The sequence below is a fragment of the Amblyraja radiata genome, chromosome 8, assembly GCF_010909765.2.
Source record: "Amblyraja radiata isolate CabotCenter1 chromosome 8, sAmbRad1.1.pri, whole genome shotgun sequence".
Taxonomy (NCBI): Eukaryota; Metazoa; Chordata; class Chondrichthyes; order Rajiformes; family Rajidae; genus Amblyraja; species Amblyraja radiata.
Genome location: NC_045963.1, coordinates 41757128 through 41777128, shown reverse-complemented (window position 1 = coordinate 41777128; position 20001 = coordinate 41757128). Strand labels below are relative to the sequence as shown.

General features: G+C 44.9%; 1 protein-coding gene across 5 annotated transcripts in view; it reads left to right on the top strand.

Annotated features, from left to right (window-relative positions):
• senp6 (SUMO specific peptidase 6) overlaps window positions 1–18306 on the top strand; it is a 78577-nt gene extending 60271 nt beyond the window's left edge. For 4 of the 5 annotated variants that reach the window (XM_033025667.1, XM_033025666.1, XM_033025670.1 and 1 more), the window contains 7 exons: window positions 4652–4744; window positions 8102–8484; window positions 10901–10983; window positions 13475–13554; window positions 14421–14489; window positions 14595–14745; window positions 16718–18306. In XM_033025667.1, the coding sequence (XP_032881558.1) occupies window positions 4652–4744; window positions 8102–8484; window positions 10901–10983; window positions 13475–13554; window positions 14421–14489; window positions 14595–14745; window positions 16718–16885 (1027 nt within the window). In that variant the 3' untranslated portion in view covers window positions 16886–18306. The remainder of the gene's footprint in view (window positions 1–4651; window positions 4745–8101; window positions 8485–10900; window positions 10984–13474; window positions 13555–14420; window positions 14490–14594; window positions 14746–16717) is intronic. The other variant, XM_033025668.1, reaches the window with a different exon arrangement.
• Window positions 18307–20001: the final 1695 nt, after the last annotated feature.

The window sequence follows — 20001 nt, the reverse complement described above, 5'->3', positions numbered from 1 at the left end:
CGCTGGTCCGCATGGACCCAGTGAGTCGAAGGGCCAGTTTCCACGCTGTATCACTAAACTATAAGGTCATAAGTGAGAGGAGCAGAATTAAGTCATTCGGCCCATCGAGTCTACTCCGTCATTCAATCGTGGCTGATCTATCTCTCCCTCCAAACCCCATTCTCCTGCCTTCTCCCCATAACCCCTGACACCCGTACTAATCATGACTCATCACTATTTCCAAGCCCAGTCACGAATGGCGAGAGCTCCCCCTTCAGTGTCCAGCCTGCAACTTCCTACCCATTTATTTTTTATCGACTCAATATCGCAAGACAGTATGTACAGCATCCCATTTCTCTAAGTAAAGCCTTAAAATGGCTTTTGGATTAAAATGTAACAGTTTCTTCATCTGTCATTCGTGATAAGATGCTACAACCAAGGAGTAAATTTCTGACTTAACCCTTCCACCAGGAGTCCTGCGAATATGTTGGGAACAAGTTGGGGAAATGTGTGCATGCTCTTAGGTTTTCCAATCGTGAGCGTCAAGTTCAGTAAATGTAATATCTGCAGAAATTGAAAGGTTATGAAAAATTCCAGCGTGATCTTGATCAGTTGGGCAAGTGCGCTGAGGAATGGAAAATGGAGTTTAATGCACATACATACGAGGTGTTGCATTTTGGGAAGTTAAACCAGGGCAGGAGCTTCACAGTGAATGGCGAGGCTCTGGGGAGTGTTGTCGAGCAGAAGGATCGAGGAGTATGAGTACATAGTTCCTTGAAAGTGGCGCCACAGATAGATAGGGTGGTCAAGAAGGCTGTCGGCACATTGACCTTTATAGAAACATAGAAAATAGGTGCAGGAGTGGGCCATTCGGCCCTTCGAGCCTGCACCCCCATTCAATATGATCATGGCTGATCATCCAAGTCGGTATCCTGTACCCGCCTTCTCACCATACCCCCTGATCCCTTTAGCCACAAGGGCCACATCTAACTCCCTCTTAAATATAGCCAATGAACTGGCCTCAACTACCTTCTGTGGCAGGGAGTTCCAGCGATTCACCACTCTCTGTGTGAAAAATTATTTTCTCATCTCGGTCCTAAAGGATTTCCCCTTTATCCTTAAACTGTGACCCCTTGTCCTGGACTTCCCCAACATCGGGAACAATCTATCATCAACAGGGTATTGAGTATCGAAGCTTGGGATGTTAAATTACAGTTATGCAAGATGGTGGTGAGGCCACGTTTGGAGTATTGTATTTAGTTTTGGTCACCCTGCTATACAAAATAAGTTGATCTGCTGGAAAAAGTACAGAGAAGATTTGCAAGGATGTTGCCAGAATTTGAGGGCCTGAGCTATAGGGAGGGGTTGGGCAGGCTAGGACTATTCCTTGGAACACAGGAGGATGAGGGGTGATCTTCTAGAGGTGTATTAGATAATGAGGGGAATAGATTGGGTAAATGCACAGTCTTTTACCCAGGGTAGGGGAATCAAGAACCAGAGGATGTAGATTTAAGGTGAGGGAAAATAATTAATAGGAACCTGAGGCAACTTTTTCACACAAGCTGATTGAGGAGGTAGTTGAGGCAGGTACTATAACAACATTTGAAAGACGTTTGGACAGGTACATGGATAGAAACATAGAAAATAGGTGCAGGAGTAGGCCATTCGGCCCTTCGAGCCTGCACCGCCATTCAATATAATCATGGCTGATCATCCAACTCAGTATCCTGTACTTGCCTTCTCTCCATACCCCCTGATCCCTTTAGCCACAAGGGCCACATCTAACTCCCTCTTAAATATAGCCAATGAACTGGCCTCAACTACCTTCTGTGGCAGAGAGTTCCAGAGATTCACCACTCTGTGGGGAAAAATATTTTTCTCATCTCGGTCCTAAAGGATTTCCCCTTTATCCTTAAACTGTGACCCCTTGTCCTGGACTTCCCCAACATCGGGAACAATCTTCCTGCATCTAGCCTGTCCAACCCCTTAAGAATTTTGTAAGTTTATATAAGATCCCCCCTCAATCTTCTAAGGATTGGATAGGTTTCGAGGGATATGGGGCAAATGCGGGAAGATGGAACTAGTGTAGATGGGGCATCTTGGTCGGTGTGGACAAATTGGGCCGAAGGGCCTCTTTCCGTGCTTTATGACTCTGTGAATGTACAAATCTTATTAAAAGAGCCAATCTTTTGGATCAGAAGACCATGTGAAATTTTGTCCTGTCCTGTTCATAAGTTATAGGAGCAGAATTAGGCCATTCAGCCAGCCGAGTCTACTCCCCCTTTCAATCATGGCTGGTCTATCTTTCCCCACTCAACCCCATTCTCCTGCCTTCTCTATTGGGTGGAGTTTACCCAGAGATTGCAGTGTGCATTTCAGGCCAGGATGGTCGGCTTCAGTGCGCTGTGGCCTATAATCAGATCATCTAATCATGTTTCTCAGCCCGCACAATATCAGGGGAGATGGTCAGAAAGCACCTGTGGGAATCGGTGCTGTAGAGAATTGCCTTTGCTACATGTTTCTGGAACTCAGTACTTGCATTGATTAGAGTAGGAGGTTCACAAGATACATTAGTTGATGCATTATGCTGTGTGACACCTGTATACTGATAGTACTGAAGACAAACACACAATGTTAGAGTAACTCAGCATGTCCTACAGCATCTCTGGAGACAAGGAATAGGTGACGTTTTGGTTCTGATCCCTTCATCAGACTATATGGTTTTGGTTCTGATCCCTCACTATATAATGGATTGTACCCACCAACTTTGTGTGGATGTGGGTTTAATATTATCCACATTATCTTGATGTGAGAGAGGAGTTGATATCTGGAGTAAGACGTGGGTAGTGTCTGATCTCCTTCACCCGTCTTGCCCAGCATTGCTGGCTGAGTGGGGTTGGTGCTGCCAGCATTGGTGGGAACAGAACGGCACAAGGGCAGTATGTGAGCTCCACGGAGAGCTATGCAGCGTGGCACATACACTCCAGGGTCAACTGGGCAGCACAGTGGCGAAGCGTAACAATTGCTACCTCACAGCCGCAGAGACCTGGTTTGAACCTGACCTCAGGTTCTGTTTGGGTGGAATTTGCACGTTATCCCTGTGACCATTGGATCCGATTTCCCTCCACACCCCAAAGATGTGCAGGTTTGTAGGATAATTGACTTCTGTAAATTGCCCCGAGTTTGTAGGACAGAAATAGTGTACGGGTGATAACTGGTTGGCGTACATCCGGTGGGCCGAAGAGCCTGTTTCCACACTGTATCTCTAAACTCAGCTGTGATGTGGGTATAATAGGATAGAGCAAGGCACTGGGCCAGAGTCGTTGCTCCAGAGATTGGGGTTCAAATTCCACCATGGGCTCCAAGGATCTAAAATTCAGAAATTAATTAATTTAAAAACTAGTCTCAGGAATGTTACTTATGAAACTACAAAGCCTTCTGTTCATTAATGTCTTCCAGGACATGGAGACATGGACAATTCTTAATTGTTTAGTTTAGAGATACAACGCGGTAACAGGCCCTTCGGCCCACCAAGTCCGCACTGACCAGCAACACCCGCACGTTAACACTATCCTACACACACGAGGGACAATTTACGCAAACACCAAGCCAATTAACCTGCAAACCTGTACGTCTTTGGCGTGTGGGAGGAAATCGAATATCTTGGAGAAAACCCACACAGTCACGGGGGAGAACGTGCAAACTCCGTATAGACAGTACCCGTAGACGGGGTCGAACCTGGGTCTCCGGCGCTGTAAGGCAGTAACTCCTTACCGCTGCGCCACTGTGACCGCCCTTAAGGTTGGACAGTCAAGGTAGAAATAACCAGCAATGGCCACAACCCCTAAACGAATTACTGATCTACCACTTTCGAGTCATACAGCGTGGAAACAGTGCTTTGACCCAACTTGGCCATATTGACTAAGATGCCCCATCTACACTCAGCCACTCATCTACACTCATCCCACTTGCCTGTTTGGCCTGTATATCTACACACCTATCCTATCCATGTACCTCTCCAAGTGTTTTATAAACATTGTGAAAGTATCTGCCTCCACTAACTCCTCTGGCAGCTCATTCCTACCTTTTGTGTAAAAAAAAAAGTTGTTCCCCAGGTTCCTATTAAATCTTCCCCCCCTCGCCAAACCAATGTCCTCTGGTTCTTGCCCTCTGGTTCTTCATGCCAAATATTTTAATTAATCTTAATTATTATTTTTTAATCTTAAGAAGATCTTAATTTAGGAAGATCTGCACTGACTTTAGCCTTTGGAGATACAACGCGGAAACAGGCCCTTTGGGCCACCGAGTCTATGCTGACCAGTAATCACCCCAAACACTAACATTATCCTACGCACTGGGGACAATTTACAATTTTTACTGAAGCCAATTAACCTACAAACCTGTATGTCTTTGGAGTGTGGGAGGAAACTGGAGCACCCGGAAAAACCCACGCAGTCCCTGGGAGAAGGTACAATCTCTGTACAGACAGCACCCGTAGTCAGGATCAAACCCGGGCCTCTGGATCTGTAAGGTAACAGCTCTAGCGCCCTAAATCACTCCACTGTTCATTTGTATACACTGTACACCAGCGTATTTTCTCAGCATAGTAACCATGTTGAGTATAGGCATGTTTCGTAACTTTAAATCTTCTCATGTCTTGTCTTTTTTTTAGATTACCACAGCGTCGTCATGCCAGGGTGAAAACATGGACACGGCATGTAGATCTCTTTCAAAAGGACTTTGTATTTGTTCCAATAAATGAAACGTAAGTATTATAGAGCAATTCATTGTATCTATTTAAGTCACATGGTCTGCAATGGCCTTGAGACGTACCAAAGAAGAGTCAGAGAGCTGTACATCATAGAAATAGGCCTGGGCCAAGTTGGCGTACTGAGCTAGTCCCACCTGCCTGCATTTGGCCCATAGCCACCTTAACCCTTCTTATCCGTGCGTATGTCTGAATGTCTTTTAGAAGTCGTAATTGTATTCCTTTCTATAGGTTCCTTTGGCAGTTCCTTCCAAATAAGGCCTACCCTCTATCTACCTCCAATGAGACCCTCGGACCATCTTTTGGTCGGACTTTACTGACTTTATCTTGCACAAATGTTTTTCACGTTATTCCCTTTATTCTGTATCTGTACACTGTGGACGACTCGATTGGAATCATGGATAGTCTTTCCGCTGACTGGTTAGCACGCAACAAAAACTATTCACTGTACCTCGGTACAAGTGTCAATAAACTAAACTCTGAAAAGGTTGCTGCTGAGGTCCCTCTTAAATCTCTCCCCTCACAAGTCCCTCGTTTAAGAACATGCAAGCGATCGGTGAGGCGGTTGACTTGTCTAAACGAAGGTCACTGGGAGCACAGAAGATGCACAAAACTTCTGGAATCTTGAGCAAAACACAAAGTGCTGGAGGGACTCAGCGGGCCATGAGAAGGAAAGGTGCAGGCAACGTTTGGGATGGGTCTGAAGAAGGGTCCAAATCCAAACATTGTCTGTCCATTTCCCTCACAGATGCTGCCTGACCTGCTGAGTTCCTCCAACGTTTTGTCTTTTTTGTTTTAAACTCACAGGGTGGTCGTTCCGTGTTGAAACACTGGCAGATATTTCCTTTGTGTTGACTCAATTACTGTAATCCAAGTGAGACGAATTAATTCATACATCTAGAATGGACATTTAAGACAATAATTAACAACAATGAAAAGACATTTAGACAGGTACACAGATAGGAAAGGTTTAGAGGGACATGGGCCAAACGCCGTGGGACATGTGTTAATGGAGCACATTGGTCACAATGGACAAGTTGGGCCGAAGGGCCTGCTTCCGTGCTGTATGACCCTATAATTTAGGAGTTTATTAAGAAAAAGAACATAGAAATTTACAGAAACAGGGCTTTCTGCCCACAATGTCTCTACTGAACATGGTGCTGAGGTAATTAGGGGCACCACAGTGGTAGAGTTGCTGCTTTACAGCACCAGGGGCTCGGGTTCGATCCTGACTGCGGGTGCTGTTTGTATGTTGCGGCCACGTGGGTTTTCTCCGGGTGCTCTGGTTTCCTTCCAAATTCCATTGATGTCCAGGTTTGTAGGTAAATTGGTTTCGGTAAAATTGTGAATTGTCCCTAGTGTGTAGGATAGTGCGAGTATATGGGGTGATTGCTGGTCGACGCGGACTCGGTGGGCTAAAGAGCCTGTTTCTGCACTGTATCTCTAAAGTGTAAAGGTAAAGGACAATAAAGGTAATTCTAATTCTAATTCTAATTCTAAAGTAAACCGATCTCATCTGCCTCCACATGATCTGTATCCCTCGATTTACTGCATATTAGATAAATACAATGCCCTCCATAATGTTTTGGGCAAAGACCCATCATTTATTTATTTGCCTCTGTACTCCACAATTTGAGATTTGTAATAGAAAATAATCGCATGTGGTTAAAGTGCACATTGTCAGATTTTATTAAAGCGTATCTTTATGCATTTTGGTTTCACCATGTAGAAATTACAGCTGTGTTTATACATAGTTTCCCCCCACCCCCTATTTCAGGGCACCATAATGTTTGTGACTCATGGCTTCACAGGTGTTTGTAATTGCTCAGGTGTGTTTAAACCTTAATGCAGGTATAAGAGAGCTCTCAGCACCTAGTCTTTCCTCCAGTCTTTCCATCAACTTTGGACACTTTTATTGCTGTTTATCAACACGAGGACCAAATTTATGCCAATGAAAGTCAAAGAAGCCATTATGAGACTGAGAAACAAGAATAAAACTGTTAGAGACATCAGCCAAACCTTATGCTTACCAAAATCAACTGTTTGGAACATCATTAAGAAGAAAGAGAGCACTGGTGAGCTTACTAATCGCAAAGGGACTGGCAGGCCAAGGAAGAACTCCACAGCTGAAGACAGAAGAATTCTCTCTATTATAAAGAAAAATCCCCAAACACCTGCCCGACAGATCAGAAACACTCTTCAGGAGTCAGGTGTGGATCTGTCAATGACCACTGTCCGCAGAACACTTCATGAACAGAAATACAGAGGCTACACTGCAAGATGCAAACCACTGGTTAGCTGCAAAAATATAGTTTGCCAAGGTCCTTAAAATAGCAACCACAGTTCTGGAAAAAGGTCGTGGACAGATGAGACGAAGATTAAATTATATCAGAGTGATGGCAAGAGCAATGTATGGAGGAGAGAAGGAACTGCCTAAGATCCAAAGCATACCACCTCATCTGTGAAATACGATCGTGGGGATGGTATGGCCTGCACATGTATGGCTGCTAAAGGTACTGGCTCACTTATCTTCATTGATGATACAACTGCTGATGGTAGTAGCATGTTGAATTCAGGATGTGTCTATACACTTTAATCTGCTCAAGTTCAAATAAATGCCTTAAAACACATCTGCTGGCGGTTCATTCTACAGCAAGACAATGATCCCAAACATACTTCTAAAGCAACAAAGGAGTTTTTCAAAGCTAAAAAATGGTCAATTCTTGAGTGGCCAAGTGAAACACCTGATCTGAACCCAACTGAGCATATGTTTTATATGCTGAAGAGAAAACTGAAACGGACTAGCCCCCAAAACAAGCATAAGCTAAAGATGGCTACAATACAGGCCTGGCAGAGCATCACCAGAGAAGACACCCAGCAACTGGTGATGTCCATGAATCGCAGTCATTGCATGTAAAGGATATGCAACAAAATACTAAACAAGACTACTTTCATTTACATGACATTGCTGTGTCCCAAACATTATGGTGCTTTGAAATGGGGTATGTATAAACACTGCTGTAATTTCTACATGGTGAAATCAAAATGTATAAAAATGGCCTTTTATTAAAATCTGACAATGTGCACTTTAACCACATGTGATTTTCAATCTCAAATTGTGTAGTACAGAGACAAATAAATAAATGATGGGTCTTTGTCCCAAACATTATGGAGGACACTGTGCAAGGTCCATTGAGATGTTATCATTTTACATATCTTTACACTAATTCTGCACCTGAGAAGTTCTCAATGAGTTAATCAAGTCTGCATCCATTTGTTTATCCCAGCAGCTTGAACTAAATGTTCTTATTGTCTAGAAATAAATGAGCATTTTACTTTTTGATTCTGTTGCAGGGCTCATTGGTTCTTGGCAGTGATTTGTTTTCCTGGCCTGTGCAAGGAACCAAATGCGAAGTCGCAGGAAAACGAAGGAATGCAGCACTGCAGCTCTGCCCCAGCGGAGAGTGGCAGTAACCCCACTTCGTCGCAAGAGGATTCGGAGACTGAGAATTTAGCCGCCGATGGGCAGAGAAGAACTCCTGACCCCGTCGACAATGTGCCAGAGCTCTGCACTGGCAGTAACTGTGAGAGTGTGGAGTTTGATAAGCTCCACACAAGGCGATGCTTGTCTGCAGCTAATCAAGTCTTTAGCCACTTGAGTCGGCTGAGCCCCGAGCCAGATGATCACCAAACCTCCAGCCAGAAGAGTGAAAATGGCCTGGAAGTAAAACAGCTAGGTAAAGATCACTCTATAATTGCACTAGTAGGCTGGGAAAAATCTTAAGTGAAATTCCATGTCAAAGATTTCTAAATGTTCATGAAACAGCTGAAAGTGAACATGAAGTAAATGTCGTGGATAGACATAAAATGCTGGAGTCACCGTGTCGGGCAGCATCTCTGGAGACAATGGATAGATGATGTTTTGGGACCCGTTTATTAACGAGCAATGTCAAAACTTTTTCCCAGGATGGAAATATCAAATATCAAAGAGTACAAGCTTCATAGTGAGTAGGGCAAAGTTTAAAGGAGATGTGCACAGCAGATTTCGTTGTTACAGAGAGTAGTGGGGCACGGAGGCACAGTGGTAAAATTGCTGCCTTACAGCACCAGGGACCCAGGTTCGATCCTGACTGCGGGTGCAATCCAATCCAATCCAATTCTGTATAGAGTTTGTATCTTCTCCCTGTGACCTACGTGGGTTTTCTCCAGGTGCTCAGCTTTTTCCCACACTCCACAGATGTACAGGTTTGTAGATTCATTGGCTTTGGGAAAATTGTAAATTATCCTTCGTGTGTTGGGTAGTCCTAGTGTATGGGGTGATCGCTGGTCGGCGTGAACTCGGTGGGCCGAAGGGCCTGTTCCATGTTGTATCTCTAAAGTCTAGTGGAAATCTAGAGAATTTTCAATAGGCACATGGATACGCAGGGACAGGAGGGATATGGATCACGTGCAGGCAGAGGAGATTAGTTTAACTTGGTGTCATGTTCGGTGTGCTCATTGTGGGTTGAGGAGCCTTTTCCTGCTCTGTACTGTCGTGTGCTTTTTAATACAACTTGGCATCATGTTCAGCACCTGTTCCTGTGCTGCACTGTTCTGTGTTCTATGTTCACGTGAGTCGAGGTTTATTCATGTGCCAGTTCTGTGCATAATATGAGACTGCAAAATGTAAAGCTGGATGTCTGGGGTCACATTGACCATAAACACTAACAACCATGTACTAACGGGAGCTGCTTTATGTACCTTGACATTACCAGTCACCTGGTTGAAGGTTTAGCCTCTGCATTTATTGATTTGGGCAGAAGATGGCATGACTGGTGACCTGGACATCACAAGGGCAGGATTGCATTGAACTTTTAGGGATCTAGGTACATAGTTTCTTTAAAGTGGCGTCACAGGTAGATAAAGTGGTTAAAAAGTATTTTGGCACATTGGCTTTCATCAGTCAGAGTATGAGTATAGAAGTTGAGAGGTCATGTTGCAATTATATTCGTGTTGTTCATGAAGCCACATTTAAAGTATTGTGATCAGTTCTGGACACCATGTTACAGGAAAGATGTTGCCAAGCTGCAAGAGGTGTAGAGAAGATTTACGAGGATGTTGCCAGGACACGAGGGTTTCAGCTGTAGGGAGAGGTTGAGCAGGCTAGGATTCTATTCCTTGGAGCAAAGGAGGATGAGGGGTGATCTTATAGAGGTATACAAAATTATGAGAGGAATAGATTGGGTAAGTTCACAGGGTCTCTTACCCAGAGTAGGGGCATCGAGAACAGATTTAAGGTGAGCGGGGGAAGATTTAATAGGAACCTGAGGGGTAACATTTTTACACAAAGGTTGGTGGGTGTGTGGAACAAACTGCCGGAGAAGATGGTTGAGGCAGGCATTATTGCAACATTTAAGAAACATTAGACAGGTACATGGATAGGATAGGTTTAGAGGGATATGGGCCAAATGCAGGCAGGTGGAACTAGTGTAGATGGGACATGTTGGTCAGTGTGGGCAAGTTGGGCTGAAGGGCCTGTTTCCATGCTGTATGATTATGACATTTTCCTCATCGAACAATCCGCGTGGAGGGCCTCCTGGGCAGGACATCCAATGTCCCGGGGCTCCATTTTGGGAAAGGTCTGTTGGTGGATAGGGGACACCTGTGACCACAAATGCACAGGGGCTGAGGTGATGCTGGGAGAGTTTATTTCTCTCTGCTCTGTGTGATGGTTGACATCCATATCACTACATTCCCTGCATAACCATATGCTTATGTAAAAGCCTCTTAAATGCCCCTATCTTATCTGCTACCACCACCTCCCCTGGCAGCATTTTCCAGGCACACACCACCATCAGTTTAAAAAAAAAAAAACCCAAATACTTGCCTTGCACATCTGCTTTAAATGTTGCCCCTCTCACCTAAAAGCTATGCCCTGTAGTCTTTGACATTTCCATTCTGGGGGAAAAGGGTTCTGACTGTCCACAACCTTGCATTGCAGTTCAAGGGCAAAATGTTTATTGAAACCGTTTTTTAAGTCTATTGACATGCGATAATTTGTGCTGATTTTAGTGTGTTCTGTTGAAGCGTCCGTTGCTTAATTCTCACAAATTGGTGGCTGTGTTTTTGACATCAGGATTAAGACTGCTAATGCATGTTGAATTTTCTGAGCAGATGCCTTAAAGCAAATCAAAGTCAGTTATGCTGATGACAGTGAAGATCCCTTTGACTTTTTGCCAGATCAGGAATACAGTCAGGTGAGATTATAACTTGTCTGAGCCTTTGCATGAGTAAATGATACTTATGACAATGGGGAAATATTAAAAGTATCAAACATTTATGAATTGATGCCAATGTCACCGTGGTAAGAGGCAGCAGTTTTCTAGCTGGATTTTTATTATTATTGTAACTACTGTTGAAGCAGCAAAGATGACATACATTTATACAGTATGAAGAAGGGTTCCAACCCAAAACCCTCCGCAACTCCCTGGTTAACTCGTCCCTTCCCACCCAAACCACCACCTCCCCAGATACTTTCCCCTGCAACCGCAGGAGATGCAACACCTGTCCCTATCCCTCATCCCTCAACTCTGTCCAAGGATCCCGGCAGTCTTTTCAGATGAGGCAGAGGTCCACTTGCACTTCCTCTACCTATCCGCTGTTCCAGGTGTGGACACCTATATATCGGCAAGACCAAGTGCAGGCTCGGCGATCGTTTCGCTGAACACCTCCACTCAGTCTACTTAAACCTACCTGATCTCCTGTTTGCTAAACAATTTAACTCCCCCTTCCATTCCCATACTGACCTTTCTGTCCTGGGCCTCCTCCACTGTCAGAGTGACGCCCAGTGCAAATTGGAGGAACAGCACCTCACATTTGGATATATCTCTGTATGCTTTGTTGTCACCTTCTCCTAGTTAACAATGATCTGTTCTGCAGTCTCCTTGAACTGCATCTCCTTTGATGACTCGTTTTCACACCTCACCCTTCCTTATCTCTGTCTCCCTCTCTCCTGACTCTCAGTCTGAAAAAGGGTCTTGACCCGAAACGTCACCCATTCCTTCTATCCAGTGATGCTGCCTGTCCCGCTGAGTTACTCAACCTTTTTTGTTTATCTTCGGTGTAAACCAGCACCTAAATTCCTTCCTACCCAAAACTTGTATGTTCTCCAGCGATGCTGCCTGACCCACTGTGGAGCACCAGCACTTTGTGTCCCTTTGGCCCAACTCACTCATGTCGACCAACATATCCCATCTACACCAGTCCCACCTGCCCATGTTTGGCCCATATTCCTCTAAGTCTTTCCTATCCATGTACCTGTCCAAATGGCAGGAGTACATTTATTTTAAAAGTCAGCCAGCATCTGCAGTTCCCTTGTTTCTGCATTTGTACAATGTTTTATTGTGCTCATCTTTGAGTGTTTTAACCATATTCTGCATGATATACCTTCCCATTTTGCTCTACCTATTTTATTTGTGTTTGACTTGATTGTATTTACGTATAGTATTTTCTGATCTATGGTATGGGACTTTATTTGTCACATGTACTGAGCTACAGTGGAATTCATTTTTGCTTACAGTTTAGTACCAGTATCACTATACATAGCGCTCAGATACATATTAGATAAGCATCTCAGATGCAGTGCAAGTATATAGCCGTAGTACACTGAGTATACAGAGTTGCCAGTTTGGCGACAATCTGTTTGGATTGCATAAAAATCAAAGCTTTTCACTGTACCTCGGTACACGTAACAAGAATAAACCTCAATCTTGCAAAATCCATGCATACCCACCAACATTCCCGGCCCATCTGTAGTTCTCCATGACTTTTATCTTTGATATTCACTTTTATCACTGATATTCACCTCCATTTGAGAATCCATAACAACAGTGGCTCAATGATACTTTGTTGTCACGTACCTAAGTATAGTGTACAGTACCTAAGAGTGGTACAATGGCGCAGCGGTAGGGCTGCTGCCTTAAAACGCCAGAGACCCGGGTTCGATCCTGACTATGGGTGCTGTCTGTATGGAATTTGCACATTCTCCCTGTGTCCGCATGAGTTTTCTCTGGGTGCTCCGGTTTCCTCCCACACTCCAAAGATGTACAGATTAGTAGGTTAATTGGCTTTGGTAAAAATTGTAAATTGTCCCTAGTGTGTAAGATAGTGCTAGTGTACGGGGTGATGCCTGGGCGGCGTGCACTAGGTGGGCCGAAGGGCCTGTTTCCGCACTATCTCTAAAGTCTAAAGACTGGCTTTTTGACATAATTAGCCAGCAGATAGATACACTTCCACCATCACTACCATCTCCTAAAAATATGAAAATCAAAAAGAAAACTACTGATTTGTTGGAAATTTGAAATGAAAACCGAAAATTTCAGAAACATTCAGCAGGTCGTGCAGCATCTGTAGGATGAGTGGCAGAGTTAATGTTTCAGGTCTGGGGCCCTCATTGGAAATGAAGTGTCCTATACCTAAAATGTTGACTCTTGTTTCTCTTACCATAGCTACTGCCTGACCTGAGTGTTTCCAGCATTTTCTGTTCTTGCTACCCACTCCTAACAAAATTGGCGTAAAGGTTAGCAATTCAAATGATCAACTTCAAATCGTTTCTCCATATCTCAGTAACAGTACTGGTTGGATATTGAGAGAAAAATTGGTGAGTTTAACTTGCTGTTTAAAACTGTGTACTTTTCATGAGTTTGTGAAAATCGATTATACCTGACGCTGACTCTTGCTGGTGTTCAGGAGGACAGCAACGATACTGGGAGTACGGCAGAAGACAATTCCTCGGAGACTGTGCCCTGGGACCAGCAACCTTCCAAACAGTGAGTACTCCAGACTCGACTGGTGATGGGAAGCATCAGTAATCTGTAATGGACACACCCTGCTGGAATAACTCAGCAGGTCAGGCTGCATCCCAAGAGAGCATGGATAGGAGACATTTTGGGTCATGACCCTTCTTCAGATTGTAGGGGGGGGGAGAGGAAAGCTGGAAAAGTGGGGTTGGGAAAAAGCGTGGCAGGTAATGGGTGAAATTATGTCCTGCCAAACAGTCCAGTTGAGTAGTGCCATATAATTAGCAATTATACAGAAATAGTCCACTGATCCCGCATGCACTTTCCAAGTCCAGTCCAGTTATGAGCGTTGCCCAATCCAGGCTGCTGCGGGCCTCCAGCAACCAACGTCCCTCTCCTTGCCCATCCAGCTTTGTTCCCCAGGGGGTGCCTCCTGCTGCTGACCTTGAGGACAGGGATGGCCAGACCCTGATTCCCTCTCCTCTCCTACCAGCCTTGCTCCTCTCCCGTCGTGTCCATCGTTGTCGCCGACTCCATCCTCCCGGTCTCTGGTCTTGGGGGGGACTAGCAGCGGTGGCTTGGCGGCCTCCACTTTCCAGGCCACGATTCGCTGGATCCCCCGAGCATGGACCGGTTCGGCTGCTCCCCCTGCAGACCACAAACTGCCAATAGTCTGTTGCAATAGTCTGCAGGGTATCTAGCTAGGCATGTGTGTATATATATATATATGTAAAGAATGAATGGATTGGACCATGCACATGCAGATGAGTTTAGCTTGGCATCATGGTCGACACAGACATTGCGGGCCGAAGGTCGTGTTCCTGTGCTGTACTGATCTACAATGGCTAAAATAAAACAAATCACTTGCAGCTTCAACATCTTAATCTTTTTCACAGGCCGTGCATTCTCATCATGGATTCTCTGCGTGGACCAAGTCGAACAAACGTGGTTAAAATTCTGCGAGAGTAAGGACTTTTCTGCAACAGTTACCTTCTGCCTTTTGAGATTTGCTATTAAATTGTTGGAGGATTCTAACTATTTGACTACCCGCCTCTTGATGTTTGGAACAGGTACCTTGAAGTGGAGTGGGAAGTGAGGAAGGGGAGCAGAAGGTGTTTCACCAAAGACATGATCAAGGGTTCCAACCCTCGTGTTCCTCAGCAGGACAACTTCAGCGACTGTGGGGTGTACGTCCTGCAGTACGTCGAGAGCTTCTTTGAGGTTGGTATCAGCATTCACTGTGGCTTATGGAGTAGTTTCAGGACAGGAAAGCATTTGGTTGAGTTTTACCCTTGTAATGATAGGCAGTCTTAATTATCCAGCATGGAAACGGGCGCTTCGACCCAACTCATCCATGCCAGCCAATATGCCCCTGCTAAGCTGTGGGCACATGGCTTTACAGTGGTGCAGCGGTAGAGTTGCTGCCTTACAGTGCCAGAGACCCGGTTCGATGCTGACGTCGATTGCTGTTTATACAGAGTTTTCACATTCTACCCTTGACCACATGGATTTTCTCCTGGTGCTCCAGTTTCCTCACACTCCAAAGACATACAGGTTTGTCGGCTAATTGGCTTTGGTAAAATTGGAAATTGACCCTAGTGTGTAGGATAGTGCTAAATATGGGGTGATTGCTGGTCAGTGCGGACCCGGTGAGCCGAAGGGCGTGTTTCCATGTTGTATCTCTAAAATCTAAAGTAAAGCTAGTCTCACTTACCTGCATTTGGCCCATATCCCTCTAAACCTTGGCCCATATCCCTCTAAATCCATGTACCTATCCGAATGTATTTTAAATACTCTTATGGTACCTCAACTACCTCTGGCAGCTCGTTCCATAGATCCATCACTCTCTGAATGCTAAAGTTGCTCTGCAGGTTTATATTATACTTTGCTCCTCTCACCTCAAACATATGTCCACTTGTTTTTGATTCTCCTACCGTGGGTAAAAGACATTCACCCTCTCTTTTCTCTTCATGATTTAATATACTTTTATAAGATTACCCTTCAGCTTCCTGTGCTCCAAGGAATGAAGTTCTAGCCGGCCCAACCTCTCGCTAGAAGCTGGTCCCATCTACCCGCGTTTGGCCCATATCCCTCTAAAGCATTCCTTTCTATGTACCTGTCTAAATGTCTTTTAAATGCTGTTATAGTACCTGCCTCAATAACGTCCTCTGGCAGCTCGTTCCATATACCCACCACCACCCTCTGAGCAGAAAAAACATGGCTCTCCATTCTTTTCTTTCCCTGTTAACCCACAAGGATGAGGCTTCAAGGGATATTCAACGGCAACAACCGCCTCACTCGATCAACCGGCTTGTTTATCGATAGCTGGGCCAAATCTCACCTCACTTCAATCCATGCAAGTGTACAGCGGGTTTTTGCAGTATACAGATGACATCATGGGACTGACTGGCTGACTTTTTTGTTTGAAAGACCCTTCGGCCCACTGATTCCAGGCTGACCATTAATCACCCGTTCACACAAGTTTGGTATCATCCCACTTTCTGATCCACTCCCTACACATGAGGGACAATTTTACATGGGGCCAATTAACCAACAAACCCACACATCTTTGGGATGTGGGAGGAAACTAGAGCATCCAAAGGAAACCCACGCGGCCACTGGGGGAAATATGCAAACTCCACACACACACGGCACCCAAGATCAGTATCACACCCGGATCTCAGGCGCAATAAGGCAGATGCTCTACTACAGGGGTTCCTACCCCTTTTCGTCCCGTTTAACCCTGGCAACTTTAATAGCACATAACAATGTTATTTCACTTATTTATGAACAACTAATGATGAACAGATACCGATATACCAGAACCAAACACAGTCAGTCAATGAGAAAAAATATGTCCAAATCCAGAATCAACAAATTTACCCCTAGGTAGGCGAAATTTACCCCAGGTTGGGAACCCTTGCTCTACTAGCTGCACCACTGTGCCGGCCACTGTTCCTGCAGTTTGTGAGATACCCAAGTGGAATAAAATGGAGTGTGGCCATTAGAATCTGCCAAGCCAGATGCTAAACTGTTGGGATAATAGATTATAAGAGTTTCACTGTTTTCCAAGTTTAAAAAAAGCATCGTCCGGCATTTATACTTGCAGTGGGACACTAACTCTTTCCCCACACCTTGATCCCACCTTGTGCACTCGGCTTCTGAAATAATACTTGCACCCTGTCGTTTGCAGAATCCGATTCCGAGTTTCGAGCTGCCCATGAACTTGATGGACTGGTTCCCTCAGCAGCAGGTTAAAAAGAAACGGGAAGAAATCCGCAACGTCATCCTTAAACTGTGCGAGGCACAAAGCCGAGGGAAGAAAGGGCAGGAACTCAAAGTGGCTGAGGCCCCTTCCTGAGCAACGTGGAACCTAGGCGGACTCTTGACGGGAGGTGCCTTCACTGGTCACGTGGTACTGTTGCACTAACGCAGAAGTGATTGGATTTGTTCTAGTGTAGGCTTCCACACTAGGAGAAACATCAAGTGTGCTACTGACCTTCACAGAACATCGATCAACGCTCATGCCTCCATTTTACAGCAACACAAATGAATGTTTATGTACTGTTATAAATATAACAAACTATACATATGTTCATAAACAGATTTTGGAGCATTTGTGATGATCCGTTTTCATTGTTTGGGTTAGTAAGCATTTGGTATGTATTTTTGTTAAAATTAATTGGATAGCTACTTACAAGTATGATTAAAAGTTATTGTAGTATGAAATGAATTGGGCAAATTTCTTATTTTCTCTTGCCGAGTTTCTCTGTTTTTTCTCCCTTCCTTGCCCAAATTAATTTCTTCCTTGCTGGTCCATAGCCCTCAGTCTTCAAAATCTCCAGGATTGGTATTTCCTGATCCTCTTTCCACATGTACAAACTTCCAACACTGGTCGCTGAAGAGCAGCTGCCTGAGCCCAGAATCTCCTCCTTCAAGCTACAGTTGCTGAGGGTAGATTGCAGCCTGTCCTGAGACCACCTGACTCTCATGTCAGGTATCAATGGGTGATGCATTAAATTAATTTAAGATGCTTTTTGAGGAGGAGTGGGTGAGATTTCTTGTCATCAGTTATTGATGACGGCGTGTACTGTAGTTGCAAATAGTTTTTTGTTCCCATTCGTGAAGCCGTAACCAACCAAGTGATCAGGACCTTGAGTTGTGGCTTCCATGTAAAGAAAGGTGGTACCATATCTCAGCAAGCTTCTGGCATTGCCCAAGAGGACTGGAGTAGAGAAAATTGGTAAGTGAGGGGATGGGGTTAGGTTGGGGGGAGGGAAAGGGTTGGGGTGAAGGTGCAAAATTGATAGCAAGAAAGTGCCTTCAAAAAGATCGGTCTTGGGTGATTGGTGTACAAAATTGTACATCTTTGGAATGTTTTGTGGCATTTAAATCAGAATTTGGTGTCTTCCCTTACAAGAATGAACTGATGAACAAGTGCCGTAGCCTTGAGTGGAAAAACTCCATAAAATTGTAGTTCATTGAAACCAAAACAGACTAAAGCATCTCTCCAGCCCAACTTGATGTAGAACCAGTCCATATTGTCCGTGGCATTGAAGCCACTTATATTCAGAGGTTTATTTAATTCAAGCATTCGGAAATGGACTGAATATAGTGCAGTTTTGTTTCTTGCTTCACAGCAACAATACCTCAGTATATTGATGCACATTGCAGTTGCTCTGTTTGTATGCAATATGATTTTCTGTAAATGCATTTTTTAAAACTATGTGTACTAATGTATGGAACGTGTCTGCTTTAATTATATTTCATCTTCAAGTTCAAGTTCGCGTTTATTGTCACTTAACCAACTAAGGTACCATGAAATTTGAGTTACCATACAGCCATACTTAGTGAAAAGCAACAATACACAGAGCCACATAAAATAAAATTTAACATAAACATCCACTACAGTGGAATCCACATTCCTCACAGTGATGGAAGGCAATAAAGTTCAGTCATCTTAGACCTTCGAGCCAGCACTGCCATTCACTGTGATCATGGCTGATCATCCACATCCTCTATCTTTTAAGAGCTCTATCTAACTCTCTTGAAAGCATCCAGAGAATTGTCCTCTACTGCCTTCTGAGGCAGAGAATTCCACAGATTCACAACCCTCTGTGTGAAAAGGTTTTTCCTCATCTCTGTTCTAAATGGCTTACCCCTTATTCTTAAACTGTGGCCCCTGGTTCTGGACTCCCCCAACATCGGGAACATGTTTCCTGCCTCTAGAGTGTCCAATCCCTTAATAATCTTTTCTGTTTCAATAAGATATCCTCTCATCCTTCTAAATTCCAGAGTATACAAGCCCAGCCGCTCCATTCTATCAACATATGACACTCCCGCCATCCCGGGAATTAACCACGTGAACCTACGCTGCACTCCCTCAATAGCAAGAATGTCCCTCCTCAAATTTGGAGACCAAAACTGCACACAATATCCCAGGTGTGGTCTCACTAGGGCCCGGTACAACTGCAGAAGGACCTCTTTGCTTCTTTACTCAACTCCTCTTGTTATGGAGGCCAACATGCCATTAGCTTTCTTCACTGCCTGCTGTACCTGCATGCTTCCTTTCAGTGACTGATGAACAAGGACCCCCCAGATCTCGTTATACTTCCCCTTTTTCCAACTTGACACAATTCGGATAATAATCTGCCGTCCTGTTTTTGCTACCAAAGTGGATAACCTCACATTTTACTTCGGAGTCATGCAGTGACTATGTGAAGACCCCGCCAGTACGCATGCGTGCCATATCGTCTATCGCATTGCGTTACGGCTGGCAGGGTGGATATGATGCTCCTGCCAGCGGCAGACCTGAAGGTAAGTTATTTAAAACGTTTTAAGGTTTATGTCTTCTTGCAGGAACCTCTACTTAGAGGCCCTGCTAAAAGTCCGGGGCGAAGTCGGGACGGAGGGGGGACCCCAGTCACGAACTTCAGGGAATCCCGGGCATGACCTCGGGGAATCCCGCCCAAAGACCAAGGCGTTCGGAAGACCGCGGAATGTGGGTAGTGGGCGGCGGTGAATTCACCTTTCAAGCAGTGGCTTCATATTGGTGGAGAACCCGCTCGGAAGACCGCGGGTAGCGGGCGGCGGTGAATTCGCCTTTCGAGCCGCTGGTGGTGGAGCCAGCGGCCTCATATTAGTGCCTGGAGAACCCGCTCGGAAGACAGCAGAATACGGGTAGCAGGCGGCGGTAAGTTGACTTTCGAGCCGCTGGCAGTGAAACCAGCGGCTTCATATTGGTGCCGCTGGCACATGTACTAAACACAGCGGGGATACCCCCCACGACTATGAATATCGCAGCTATCCCTTTTATAGGGACCGCGGGGATATCCCAGCTGCAGTTACTGCGGGGATACTCAGCTGGGGAGGGTGAAGAAGCCCCGACTGGAAAACATTGCGGAGAAGCCCTGCTATAAGGGACCGCGGAGGAAATCCAGGTTGTAGCAACGGGAATCAAAGCTCGGGGGAGAAAAA